The 13,547-nt window shown below is 44.5% G+C and overlaps 1 protein-coding gene across 6 annotated transcripts in view; it reads right to left on the bottom strand.

Moving 5' to 3' along the window:
- Positions 1 to 13,547, bottom strand: part of Bre1 (E3 ubiquitin-protein ligase Bre1) — a 34,808-nt gene that overhangs the window by 15,649 nt on the left and 5,612 nt on the right. For 2 of the 6 annotated variants that reach the window (XM_028307625.1, XM_028307624.1), the window contains exons 1-6: positions 12,002 to 12,122; positions 11,043 to 11,306; positions 10,275 to 10,448; positions 3,757 to 4,014; positions 2,974 to 3,072; positions 834 to 943 (exon numbers count right to left, since the gene is read on the bottom strand). In XM_028307625.1, the coding sequence (XP_028163426.1) occupies positions 834 to 943; positions 2,974 to 3,072; positions 3,757 to 4,014; positions 10,275 to 10,448; positions 11,043 to 11,306; positions 12,002 to 12,106 (1,010 nt within the window). In that variant the 5' untranslated portion in view covers positions 12,107 to 12,122. Of the gene's footprint in view, positions 1 to 833; positions 944 to 2,973; positions 3,073 to 3,756; positions 4,015 to 10,274; positions 10,449 to 11,042; positions 11,307 to 11,691; positions 11,756 to 12,001; positions 12,123 to 12,288; positions 12,407 to 12,436; positions 12,658 to 13,547 lie in introns of those variants that run through there. The other 4 variants (XM_028307630.1, XM_028307628.1, XM_028307626.1 and 1 more) reach the window with 4 other exon arrangements.

The raw sequence follows: 13,547 nt of genomic DNA, 5'->3' as shown, positions 1-13,547 counted from the left end.
GCTATTATAAGTAAAAGACTGTATATTACATCAAATAAAAATATTATGTGAACAATTATTATTGTCGACCACTGTCTAATGTTGTATACTTTTGAACTTTTAAAAAGAAGGCAGATGGAACTGACCTCTGGTAAATTACAGGTCGTGTTCCTACAGTGAATACCTACTGAATGAGCCGACGATGAACATTAAAATGACAATCTAAAAGTATTTGATGCAAAAGTTAAAAGAGTGAAACCTTTATTCCAGTAACATTTGGGTTCCAGCCGTTTGCACAGTTGCAAAATTTCGAGGGTATACGTAAAACTATAAAACTCATTTATTTATGCAAACAAGCTTTGAAAAAACACTTTTACACGTCCCAGTATTAACCCTACCTCTGCTTCGGGGCAATAAATGGGCCAGTGCTGAGAAGAAGCAGCGCACGAAACTCAGTCACTATTGTCAGCCTCCTTTTCAAGGGTTTACAGTCTTTATAGTTTATAGTTTACAGTTTTTTAAGGGTTTCAAAGTGACCGACATAGCTTGCAGAATTGCTAAAATCAAGTGGCAGTGGGCGGGGCACATAGCTCGTAGAGACGATGGCCGTTGGGGCAGAAAAGTTCTTGAGTAGCGACCACGGGCTGGAAGACGTAGCGTGGGCAGGCCTCCTACTAGGTGGACCGACGATCTGCTAAAGGTCGCGGGAAGAGCCTGGATGCATTGCGCAGGACCGTGCATTGTGGAAAACCTTGGAGGAGGCCTTTGTCCAGCAGTGGACGTCATTTGGCTGAAACGAACAGTCATTATAAATACCGAAGTGCTGGGTACGAAATATAGAGCTTGGTACCAACTTGAGCTGCTGCTTGAGCTCCTTGATGATCTGGTCCTGCTCCTGCAGCTTGGCGCGCGCGTGCTCCTTGCCCTTGGCCTCCGCGCCCGCGCCGCTGCTGCCCTCCGACCCCTGCCGAACATACCCGAGGAGTTACGACCTTTATGTGTACAGGCGACAGCACACCAGGCGTTAGTACGTATTTCCATGGCAAGGATCCAACCCACAACTTCACTCATATTGGGTTGAATCCTTTTCATGGATATACAGTACAGGGTGTTAGAAATTTCCGACTTCACCATACCATTTATATGACCATGTTAACATCATGTTAACATGGGCTAGTGTCGGCTCATATACCCATTTACCTAACACCCTGTATATACGTCTGTACTTATAAAGGTTTGACCAAAATAAAGCGTGCAGCCTAAAGGCTGCACGCCTTGATTTGGTCGAACCTTAACAGTCAGCGTCAAATAGCTCGTGACGCACAAAGTGGGCAAACCAGCCTTACTCCGATAGGCTAGTTTCTTAAAAAAATATATGCCAGATTTCACCTTAAATTCCAAATTTTTAAGTGACCCCTATGGTAACACATAACAGGAATTTTGTTTTCATAGGGGTCACTTAAAAATGAGGGATTCATGGTGAAAACTGGTACTAGGGAGTTTTGAAGTTCCACGTGACGTCACAAAGTGCTACACTCACGACGTCACGTGCCTCTTCATCTCCTTCCATTTTCATTACTTTGAAAAAGTGAAAAATACACGTTGATTATTTTTTTCATAAGTTAAATTGCTAATTCAAATTCTTACTTTTTAACAAAGGCTTTTTATACCCAGGAAAGATCACTATTGTTGGCAACTTATTGGCTACTTTGGGTGTCACGAAATATTTGACGCTGACTGTACAACCACGTAAATGCCCCAGTGTTTGCTTTGATGTGCTGTCGTCTGTACTAGGGAGGGTGATATGGGTGATGATGACCGGGATACGTCAAGCAGTTCTTTGGAGATGAAACCTAACAGCTAACACGTTCACATTGCGACATTGATACTAGGTCACGGAGGTCAGGGCATGCACTGGCCTTTCTAAATAATGGGATTTGAATTAGGCGTAGTTTTAGTAAAACGTTTACGATTCCTTGCGTTGTCCTGGTATTCCTAATAATTCTAGCCGAAACTTTAGTGGATTAAAAACTCTTAAAGAATGTTACAAGAGAATTACCACCACCACCAATACTTAAAGCACAAAACAACTTTTGGGAATCGAATAAGGCTAGCTAGGTTATTAAGTTAGTAGTTTTAATTATCACACCAATGAACTTTACCCCAAATCAATCGTACTTGTTAGATGCAACTAGGAAGTACAGGGCTGGCGCATATGTGAGTCAGTGGCTCAGTTATGGGAGCGACACGTGAGTGTTTTTGTGACGTCAAATGTCAGCGAGACTTCAGCTTTAGATTTGTATGCTCTGTCACATCTTATATCACCTCTCCCGTGCCGCTTCCATATCTCAGACACTGATTCATTTATGCGCTAGACTTGTAGTTACTAATTATATAGGTATTAGTAATGTATGTTTGCATGTATATTGAGATCTAATAACTAAGACCAATACAACAGACCATTCACCATGAATTCTAACAAAATAACTACATTAAAATGTGATAGTAAATTGTTAATAATCTGTGGTAAATGACTGATAGATAGATGTCAGAACTAGTTTTATGTCATTAGATACCACTTGCCCACGACTTTCTGAAAAGCGGCAAGAAAATAAGCAGAAACGAAACGCGGCGTTGCTCATGTTCAAATTGTATATTAAATATAGAAAGACAAAACAAGCGTAACGTTTAGTTACTGCTGGTAGCGGTAAGTTCGCGGCCAAGCGGTAATTAGCGATGCCAAATCTGCACTCCTCCAGTTGGAGTCAGTAAAAAAACAATTTAGTAATTTGCATTTTGTGACAAAATTACAAATTTCAAATTACTGATTCTTATTATAAACTGGAGTACCGCACTCGCACGATTTCTATGCCGCAAGTGTCGCCACTTACACAACGTATGTTAACGTGACAAACGAGTCTAAGCACTATTGACGGTACACTAAATATAATTTCCCAGTACTCACTACAGACTACTCGTGCCACTCTGGCTTACCTCGGGATCGGGTTCTTCCTTTTTAACGGCCAACGGTTTTTCCTCAGTGGCTTCAGTCCCCGCCACGCGGCCGGCCGAGTCTTCCATCTCTTTCCGCAACTAGGCAAAACATCAAAATCCAAATCTAACTTTATCATGCTGCCGTTCTCTCGGTGTTCCACCGTACAACGTCTGTTCTTATACAAATCTTCACATAATTTTCGCGTACGACAGCAATATTGTCAACTCGACGGTTCGCAAACGACGGCGACGTATGACAGATGTCTGTTTCGTGGCATCCCTTGATGAGTGACAGAGATGGATAGTGCATACATCGACATCGTTTGGCGCCGGAGGACGTCTCATATTGTCCGCGCCTGTGGTGACAGGGGACTGGTAATTCGCACAGGTGTAGGGATGTTGCGGATGTGGACTTTTGTGGACGATTGACCGTAACATCCCTGCTGCCGACTGATCAATATAATATCGGCACGTGACAGCACGCCGATTGTCATGGTCCTCAAACTAATATCCTCGTGCTAGGAAGTACCAGACGATGGAATTTTGTCTGAGCTACTTCTACACCGCCGCGGGTCAATGTAGAAAACGTCGTTTCCCAAATTGACCCGAGGGAATAGTCGCATCACTACCTCGAGACGAGTACATGCTAACTCGCCCGATACTACTGTACTACACAGACATGAATTACCTTCGAGCCTGGAGTCTCCGCTGGTCCAGTGAACTATAAAAACCTGTGTGGAATCAATAGTCAATAATATTTCACGCAAGAGTAGCGTGTAATACCTTGTTGAGTTCTTGGCTGGAGTCCTTATACTTCCGCTTATACCGGTGCACTTCGCCTTTTAGTTGCTGGTTGTGGTTCTGCAGCGAGGTGATGAGGTGTCGCATCTCGCGGTTGATGGGCCCGGTCTGCTCGTTGGCGGCGAGATTCTGCTCGAACTCGATGCGCAGCATTTCGTACTCCTTCCTCAGCTGGCCGAGCACGTCTTCCAGCTGGATCATCTCGGCGCGGAGAGCCTTTTGGCGCGCTAGCTCCTCGCTCTGAAATGGTTTTGAAATTTTGTTATTAAATAGCAACAACAGTAATAGGCCAGTAGAATTAAACACAAAAATTGATTAAATCGGAAATAATTCCTATAAAAGTTTTTTTTGCTTTAATTGCTTCATTGGTTGCCCATTAAGACTCTCCTAAGTTTTCGACTTCGAAGGAGTTGTGCTTAAGTGGTGGGGGCCCCCGAAAGCGGCGTTTTTTCGGTTTTCCGGTTATACCGCGTAAAGGACTTACCCTATCGAAAAGTGGTCTTCATGACGGTTAAAGGGCACTTAATCCTGCATTGAATAAGACCAAATTCATATGTTTTGGACAAACCGTTCTCGCGCTAAAGTTCGGCAAAGTAGAAAATATACGTATAATTAATGACCCTCTCCACGTCCAATGGCTTGTTACCCACATGCTTCCAAGCCTTGTAAAGGGTCGCCTTAACCAGTGTAACCCTAACAAGGCTCACGAGTTTGATTCGCTTATCCTTGTTCGTCCCAGCCGTTCCTTAACTGCGGTTGCTGCACCTCTTCCTGACACTCTCCTGAACGACTCTGTGTTACCTAATGTGGCTGCATCTCTTCCTTGTACCCTCCTGTACGATTAAAAACTGCAAGGATTCTGGGGGTTTTAAGAGTTGGGGTGGACAGCAACGCTACTTAAGTTGCCGATACAAACAAAAAAACAGAAATATTTGAAAAATGGTGGTCGTGGTAATGCAAAATATCATAAGGGGTGTCAATATTCGAAGAATTTCGTAATTTATTGTGTAAATTAAAAAATAATTGAGATAGATTTTTTTCCTTATTTTTCCTAAAGTAGTCATGACCATGTCCATCCTGCGGCGCCGGCTTATCCTTGAATTTGGGGACACGTTGACTTTTCAGATAGATCCAGTTAATTCTGTAACCTATTACTGATATCGTTTGAAAGAGCTCGTGAAGCACTTTCAAGATCAGTAAGCAGTTTTTCGATATCTTGTGTAGTTTAGAAATAATCGAATGAGATCACTTATCGTTTCCACCCTGTATTAATAGCACTCACAGTGAACTGCTCACTAGTCTGCACTCAATAATCAAATCAATAAATAATTGTAAAAAAAATATAAATAAACAAAAGTTATAAGTTGCCATTACACATCGACAATAGAAAATATATCATTTTACTGAAACAAAAACGTACAACTATTAAAACAAAAAAGTGTAATCTCGTTATGACAAAAAAAAATCATAACAGTCTATTAATCTATCACTCTAATCCTGAAAAAAAAACTATATGAAAGTAATCTAATTATGAACAAAATTGTGTCATAATTTAGATCAATCCACTTCATTAGATAAAAAACTAAAAAGGAGTAATATATCCTATAGCCTTCCTCAATGTATGAGCTATTCAACACAAAAATAATGATTTCAATCAAACTAGTAATTCTTAAGATTAGCGCGTTCAAACAAACAAACAAAAAACTCTTCAGCGTTTTAATATGAACTTGTTGTTGTTGATTTTTGGCGTCGAACCTTAGACCAGGCATACGGCTAGGCAACGTAGTCATGCAGGAGGATACAAGGAAGAGGGGCAGCCACAGTAGGTAACACAGAGTCGTTCAGGTGAGTGCCAGGAAGAGGTGCAGCAACCGCAGTTAAGGAACGGCTGGGACGAACAAGGATAGGCGCATCAAGCTCGTAAGCCTTGATAGGGTTACACTGGTTGAGGTGGCCCTTTTCAAGACTTGGAAGCCTGTGGGTAACAAACCATTGGACGTGGAGAGGGTCATTAATTATACGTATATTTTCTACTTTGCCGAACTTTAGCGCGAGAACGGTTTGTCCAAAACATATGAATTTGGTCTTATTCAATGCAGGATTAAGTGCCCTTCAACAGTCATGAAGACCACTTTTTGATAGGGTAAGTCCTTTACGCGGTATAACCGGAAAACCGAAAAAATGCCTCTTTCGGGGGCCCCCACCACTTAAGCACAACTCCGTCGAAGTCGAAAACTTAGGAGAATCTTAATGGGCAACCAATGAAGCCATTAAAACAATAAAATCTTTTGTAGGAATTATTTCCGATTTAAAAGCTAATTCTACTGGACTATAACAGACTCAGGTCGTCCGTGGTAAGGACAATCTGTTCAGGTGGGGATTCTTGGATGGCTCAAACTTGGGAGTGCAAGTGTGGTTTTGTTCCCCAGTCGACGAAGCACATGATGTCGTGCCCAAACAACTGCACGCAGGAAGATTTAATGAAAGCTACTGACAACACCACTCTCGTGGCGGAGTTTTGGGCTGAAACTGTGTGTGTAGGTTTGTTGTCGACACGACAAGAAGAAATAACAACAAATTATTGAAAAAATATCACATCAACAACTATCTTCTGGTACAAAAATATCCAAGAAATTTGTGTTGGGACCTTAGGTATAAACAACACTATGTAGATTAGTGTTGTATGTATAGAGTGGTTGTAATATGAAATACAAATCATACAAGTGCACGTTAAGTTGAGATATGTTTCCTCTTTCCACTCTCCCAGTGGCGCCTGTATTGTAGTATTGAAGACAATCGTATATGTAATGCTAAGCAAGTGGCTTAGTTCTCAACTAAGACAGGCCACATAACTTAGTAAACAGTTACATTTAAAAATATAGCCCTAATTCTGACGCGTAAAAAATTTCCAGTAGAGTAAAAAACCCGTAACTAACATAATATGGTTGTGCAAAAAAGAACTGAATTTTTACTTCGAATAATAAATAAATAATTTAAGAGCAGCCATGCGATACGATATCTCCGTTTAGCATAAGAGGTCACCTTGCGCAAATCTGTCTACTTAAGATGGGCATATGATTTGAATAATTGCACCTTTCTTACGACGCATATCCTGTCACAATAACGAGACAGTAGGGATCTGCATTTCAGTTCAGCAAACAAAGACAAATTATACTTTTGAAATACTGTTCAATAATGTAGTAATGTAAAGATATTGACGGCATTTTAAATGCATAATATGTTGTGTATTTCTTCACCACTAAATTCAAAACGAACTTTTGACTAAAATTCATCATCAGCCTATACCAGTCTTTCCCAAAGTGGGCGATAACGCCCCCTTGTGGGCCCTGCAGACTTAAAGGGGGGCGGTAAGAGACCCAGAAAAAAAAATTGGGACGTTGTGTATAGTGTCCGACCGAATATGGATTTTCAGCCGAAAACGGAAACGAAAACGAAGCTTCGGCTGCAGTCTCATTTTCGGCCGAAAACGAAAACGAAAATGACCTTCAACTCTCAAATTTTAATCTGAAATTATGTAAAAACTTTAAAAACCGTTATTGTTTTGACCAAAAACATAATGACGTTTGACAGTTGATTTTGATAAGGATTGATTAAAGAAAACCGGCATTAAAACACAAAAAATTTAATCATGAATTCTTAGTAGAATATTATATCCGGTGTATATTGAAATATTGGGAAGTGAAGAAGAAATAAAGGGTGTCCAGTGGGAATTTTTCAACTTCAAAAATGAATACAAATAAATTAATGATTGTAACGGCCCTCCAAACACTAGTATTGTATAATCTGTGCTCTGACGCTCGGATTCGCATTTGGCGGGCTTGAGTTTCGCGGGTTCGCGCGCTCACCAGGCGCGCTCTTTTCAACGGCCGCCGCGCTTTGTGGTCCGCGAAACTCGACCTTATTGGCCGGTCGCGCCCATTTGCCTCGACGCGTGCGAACGAGCTATCGGTTTAATGGTTATAAATAAATTATAAATGTAAATCCGCCATTACAATTGCGCCCAACGAGTGGCCTCGCGTTCTAACTTCGAGAACGTTCGAGAGAAACCACAAGTACCGCGACCCCAGTGAGTCGTGTTGATTGAAAATTGTGTTGAAGTGAGAAAATGCCACCGAAGACACGCCGAGGCACGGCGCTGCCATCAGGTTCGCGATGAATTCCGCTGTAACGGCGAGTACTGGACATTCACCAGCTTACCTCACCTTCGGGAGAGAGCTGCGAGCCCCGTCTGACGCGGTGGCTGATATGAAGGCCATCGCGGAGAGCGACAACTTCGTGGCGAGCATCACACCCTACCTGCGGAAGCTGTCCACCGCGCTGCTGGAGGCCCGCGACGTGCACGAGCGCGCGCAGGCCACCCAGAAGGCGTGCGCAGACGAAGGTAGGCGCGCACCCCCGGATTATAAGGTGAGTGACCTTGTTTTGTTAAAGACCCAAGGGCCCAACGACGCCGCACCTGGCCAGACCGCTAAGTTCATACCCCGCAGGGATGGACCCTATCGCATTCGCGAGGTTGTTAGTCCTACGACTTACCTGCTGGAGGGGATTAGGAACAGCGAACTCATAGGTCGCTATCACGCATCCAACCTAAGCCCATTCATCGGTGACGTAGAGGCCCCTGTTAGGGAGAAGCGTAGGCGCGGACGCCCACGCAGGTATAGTCCTAGTCCGAACGCGAGGACGCTGTGTTCGAACTAGAGGGGGAGTATGTAACGGCCCTCCAAACACTAGTATTGTATAATCTGTGCTCTGACGCTCGGATTCGCATTTGGCGGGCTTGAGTTTCGCGGGTTCGCGCGCTCACCAGGCGCGCTCTTTTCAACGGCCGCCGCGCTTTGTGGTCCGCGAAACTCGACCTTATTGGCCGGTCGCGCCCATTTGCCTCGACGCGTGCGAACGAGCTATCGGTTTAATGGTTATAAATAAATTATAAATGTAAATCCGCCATTACATGATTTTTTATTATTTATTACAAATTAATGCAAACTGGAGTTTAACAATGCGAACTTAATTTTTTATAGGCAATGTCTTAGATGATTCCCGTTTTACTATAGGCACTCTCACAGCCGGACCCTTACATTCACAACTATGCGAGAGCCAATCGCGCTAATAATTTTCCTGCAACTTCACGGCGGATATTTTCTTACAGAACCTGAATTATTTAAGGATTGTTTGCTGTAAACTATTGACTTGAGATATCCCCACAAGAAAAAGTCGCATGCATGGTGTGAGATCTGGTGACCGAGGCTACTAGGGCATGTACCCCTGTACTTGCTAATCATTTATTTGAAAAAAAAAATAGTCCTAAGTGTCTCCATCGAGGTAATCTCCGTGTGTGGTGAGACACCTTCTTGCTAAAATAGAGCTACGTAGTTGACCGGGATGCAGTTGCAGTTGTGGTATCAGACATTCATCGATCATTCGACAATACATTTCAAATACTTATTGCTCAACTGCGAACGCTCTGTAGGCTCCCGCCCGACCAGTGACTCATGGCGTATTTCAAATCCGCATTAGACTCTATTTTGAAACAATTAAACTTAATGAAAACTCTTTGGTTTTATTTGTATTCAATTTTGAACTTGGAAAATTCTCACTGGACACCCTTTACAACGTAACCTCACTTCACAACTTCAAAAGAGTGTGACAATACCACGTCCGTTCAAGTCTGATTGGAACCATGAGTGCACCAAATTCACTCCCGAAGATATCGGAACGATAAACGTCACCATCTTATTCAAGTATTTCTGATATTCGGTTTGGCCGAAGCTTCGGCTGGTTTTTGGCCGAAAACGAAAATAGGCCGAATGTCCATTTTTTGGCCGAAAATGGCCGAAAACGAAAACGAAAACGAATATTCGGTCGGTCACTAGTTGTGTAGAGGCTTGGGAGGCGTCATCTACTAGGAGTCATCTTAGACACCGACTGAGCTCGACTCTTGACTACAAAAATGGGGGGCGCTAAAAAATTTTTTATTCTCAAAGTGGGCAGTAGACTAAATAAGTTTGGGAACCGCTGGCCTATACCAACGTCCTTTTGCAAGCAGTCCTTCACTACGCATGTGAAGTCGAAATCTCTCCTCATGAACTCATATACGTTTTTTAATTCGGTCCAGTCAATAATATACAGGGTGTAAAAAAGTATTGACCAAATTCTTGGGGGTGGTTCAGAGTCGAGTCTAGAATACTGGAATTTCGAATAGGATTATTATAGGTCACGCACTTAACTCAGCCTGAGGTATTGGAGCAGCACGGGAGTAGTGACATTGACATATTATAACGTGCCAGAGCATATAAATCTGACTGAAGGGGATCTGAAGTCTCGCTGACATTTGATGTCTCAAAAACAGCCTCCCATGCCGCTCCCATACTAGGCACTAACCTATAATATTTCGTTCGTTCGTTTCAGCCAAATGACATCGACTGCTGGACAAAGGCCTCCCCCAAGGTTTTCCATAATGAGTTTTCTATAATATTTACCTCCATCATTTCAATCTGCCTCATATGCAGGTTCTTGGCGTTCTGAAGCTGCAGCCTCGTCTCGTCGAGCGCCGTCTTCATCTGCATGGACTCGTTGTACAGCACCGAGAACTGACTCTGCAGGCATTTGTACTCCGTCGTCTCCACTATCACAGACTCTGGCAGCTGGCGGATCTGGAAAATAAACATACATGGCATATATTTTATTGGGGGCGCACGCGCTACTCTGGAAGGCTTGAAGGAGCAATTACGTTTGTAAATACAGGGTGCGCGACTAGCTCAAGGGCGAGCTAGTTCACGAACGAGCTAAATCACTGGCGAACTAGTTTACAAACGAGCTAACTCACTGGCGAACTAGTTCACAAACGAGCTAACTCACTGGCGAACTAGCTCAAGGGCGAGCTAATTCACGGACGAGTCAACTCACTAGCGAGCTAGTTCAAGGGCGAGCTAGTTCATGAACGAGCTAACTCACTGGCGAGCTATCTTAAGGGCGAGCTAATTCAGGAACAAGCTAATTAACTGGCGAGCTAGTTCACGACCGAGCTAACTCACTGGCGAACTAGTTCACGAACGAGCTAACTCACTGGCAAGCTAGTTCAAGGGCGAGCTAGTTCACGAATGAACTAACTCACTGGCGAGCTAGTCTATGAACGAGCTAACTCACTGGCGAGCTACTTCAAAGGCGAGTTAGTTCAGGCACGAACTAACTCACTGGCGAGCTGCTCCTTGGCGCTGACGACGGAGTGCGGGCGGGTCACTACTCACGTCCATCTTCAGCTTCTCGAGCTCCTTGAGCGTGTCGCGGTGCTGGCGGTGCAGGCGGTCGAGCTCGGCCAGGCGGTTGGTGGCCAGCTCGCGCTGCTCCTCCAGCTCGGCCGCCACGTCCTCCAGCTTGGCGCTGGCGGCGGAGTGCGGCGCGGGCCCGGCGGCCGGCGCGGCGCTGATCGTGGCGCCCGACTGGTGGTAGCTCTTCAACTTCTCGATGGCCTCGGCGAGGTGGTTCTCCAGCTTGTCGTTCCGCGACCGCACCTGTGGAAATTGGAGATGTGAGTCCTGGAGGTCGTCACTTGTTTCGCCTAAAGTTTCGTGCCGCAATTAATACGCACATAGACAATGGTTGGTAATAGCTTTCAAAGAATACAAAGGGGAGAGAGACTACAGAGGGGTTAAGTTTAAACCAAGTAATTCTTCATGACCCACATTAGAGGAGACTGACTGATCTGAGACCACAGAAGCGTTTAGTTCAAATCATTCATTTCATACCTTCATGAGCTCGCTGCAGGTCATGGATCTGATTCTTCAGCTCAGCGTTCTCTGTGTCCCGGCTGTTGACGGAGTCTTGGAGCCGCGCCACACGCAGCGTCATTGGCATGTTCTTACCACAAGGTTAGTCTTAGTCTAAATCAAGCCATACCTTCATGAGCTCGTACTGCAGGTCATCAATCTGGTTCTTCAGCTCAGCGTTCTCATGTCCCGGCTGTTGAGGGCATCTTGAAGCCGCGCCACACGCAGCGTCATGGCATGTTCTTACCACAACATTAGCTTAGTCTAAATCAAGCCATACCTTCATGAGCTCATACTACAGGTTCTTGAGCTCATCGTTCTCCGTTTCACACCTGTTGATGGCATCCTGTAGGCGCGCCACACGCAGCGTCATGACGTAGTCTTACCACTAGATTACAAGACGGTTAGTTTTAGTCAAGTTAGTCCAAGCCAAGCCATACCTTCATGAGCTCATACTGCAGATCGTCAATCTGGTTCTTCAGCTCAGCGTTCTCCGTGTCCCGGCTGTTGACGGCGTCTTGAAGCCGCGCCACACGCAGCGTCATGGCATGTTCTTACCACAAGATTAGTCTTAGTCTAAATCAAGCCATACCTTCATTAGCTCATACTGCAGGTCGTCAATCTGGTTCTTCAGCTCAGCGTTCTCCGTGTCCCGGCTGTTGACGGCGTCCTGGTAACTGACTGATCCAAGACGTAGTCTTAACTAAACCAAAGAGCGATGCCATACCTTCATGAGCTCATACTGCAGGTCGTCAATCTGGTTCTTGAGCTCAGCGTTCTCCGTGTCCCGGCTGTTGACGGCGTCTTGAAGCCGCGCCACGTGCAGTTGACTGACCTGAAACGTCTTAACTACTAAACCACAAAGCACTTAATACCTTCATAAGCTCGTACTGCAGGTCATCGATCTGGTTCTTCAACTCTGCGTTCTCCGTGTCCCGGCTGTTGACGGCGTCTTGAAGCCGCGCCACACGCAGCGTCATGGCGTGGTGTCCTTCGTGCAGCGCCGTGCACAGCGCCTGCAGCCGGCGCGACTCCGCCGTGACCTCCGCGTTGGTCGCACGCACCACCTCATCGAGAGCCGGCGCGGGCGCACCCTCTGTGGCAAAGATCATCAAGGCTGCTCAACCTTTTGAGTGGATACAGTCGTTAACGACGGGCCACTTACATAACATTTCCTATTTCAGTTAAGTACTCTTAGGACATGTATAGGCTCCTTAAGAGCATTTAACGATTTGCAAGAACTAATTTAATTAGTCTAAACAAATAAAGATAATTTTGATTTTGATTTGATTGATTTTTGAATTTGGACAATCGCAATAAAAACTCAATGAGGGCTATCGTTTTAGCGCTCACCAGTTAGCGCCACTGTAGAGTAAGGTCCTGTCACTTGCTAGTAGCGAAGACAGTGGCACCAACTGGTGAGCGCGAAAGTGGTAGGAGGACTATCGTATTTGCACTCATGAAGATGGCGCCACTGTAGAGTAAGGTCCTGTCAATCGCCAGGGGTGCCAACTGTTAAGTATAAAAACGATAGCCCTCATTATTAAGATCAAACCATACCTTGTGCAGGGCACTTAAAATTCTTTCTGGGGGCCTGGGGTTGAGCAGACTTACAGCAGATTAGACAGCTCTAGCGCTCAACTAAGAGAGTGCCTGATGTATGGGAGCAGCACGGGAGGGGTGATTTTGACATATTATAATGTGACACTGACAGAGCATACAAATTTTGACGTAATAAATATCATTCTCTGCACTAAGGTAAGCGCTAGAGCTATGTTATATAATACTTTTGTTTAATGGCTTCAGAAATAACTAGCGTCTAGCCTGGGAGAGGAAAAGTGGAATGAAATGGAAAAGGCTTTCATTCAATCAGGGATCCCACAACTTTATGTCATTGGCAAACTTTGTAAGCCATTCAATGGGGTGTATTTGAAGAACAGTTGTTTTGCTTATGTCTAGTGTTTCAAGAGACACAGTGGAGTTTGA

Source organism: Ostrinia furnacalis, unplaced genomic scaffold (assembly GCF_004193835.3).
Source record: "Ostrinia furnacalis isolate ACB-3 unplaced genomic scaffold, ASM419383v2 OfSCF2306, whole genome shotgun sequence".
Lineage (NCBI taxonomy): Eukaryota > Metazoa > Arthropoda > Insecta > Lepidoptera > Crambidae > Ostrinia > Ostrinia furnacalis.
Note: the sequence above shows the minus strand (reverse complement) of the source record. Positions and strands in the feature narration are given on the sequence as shown.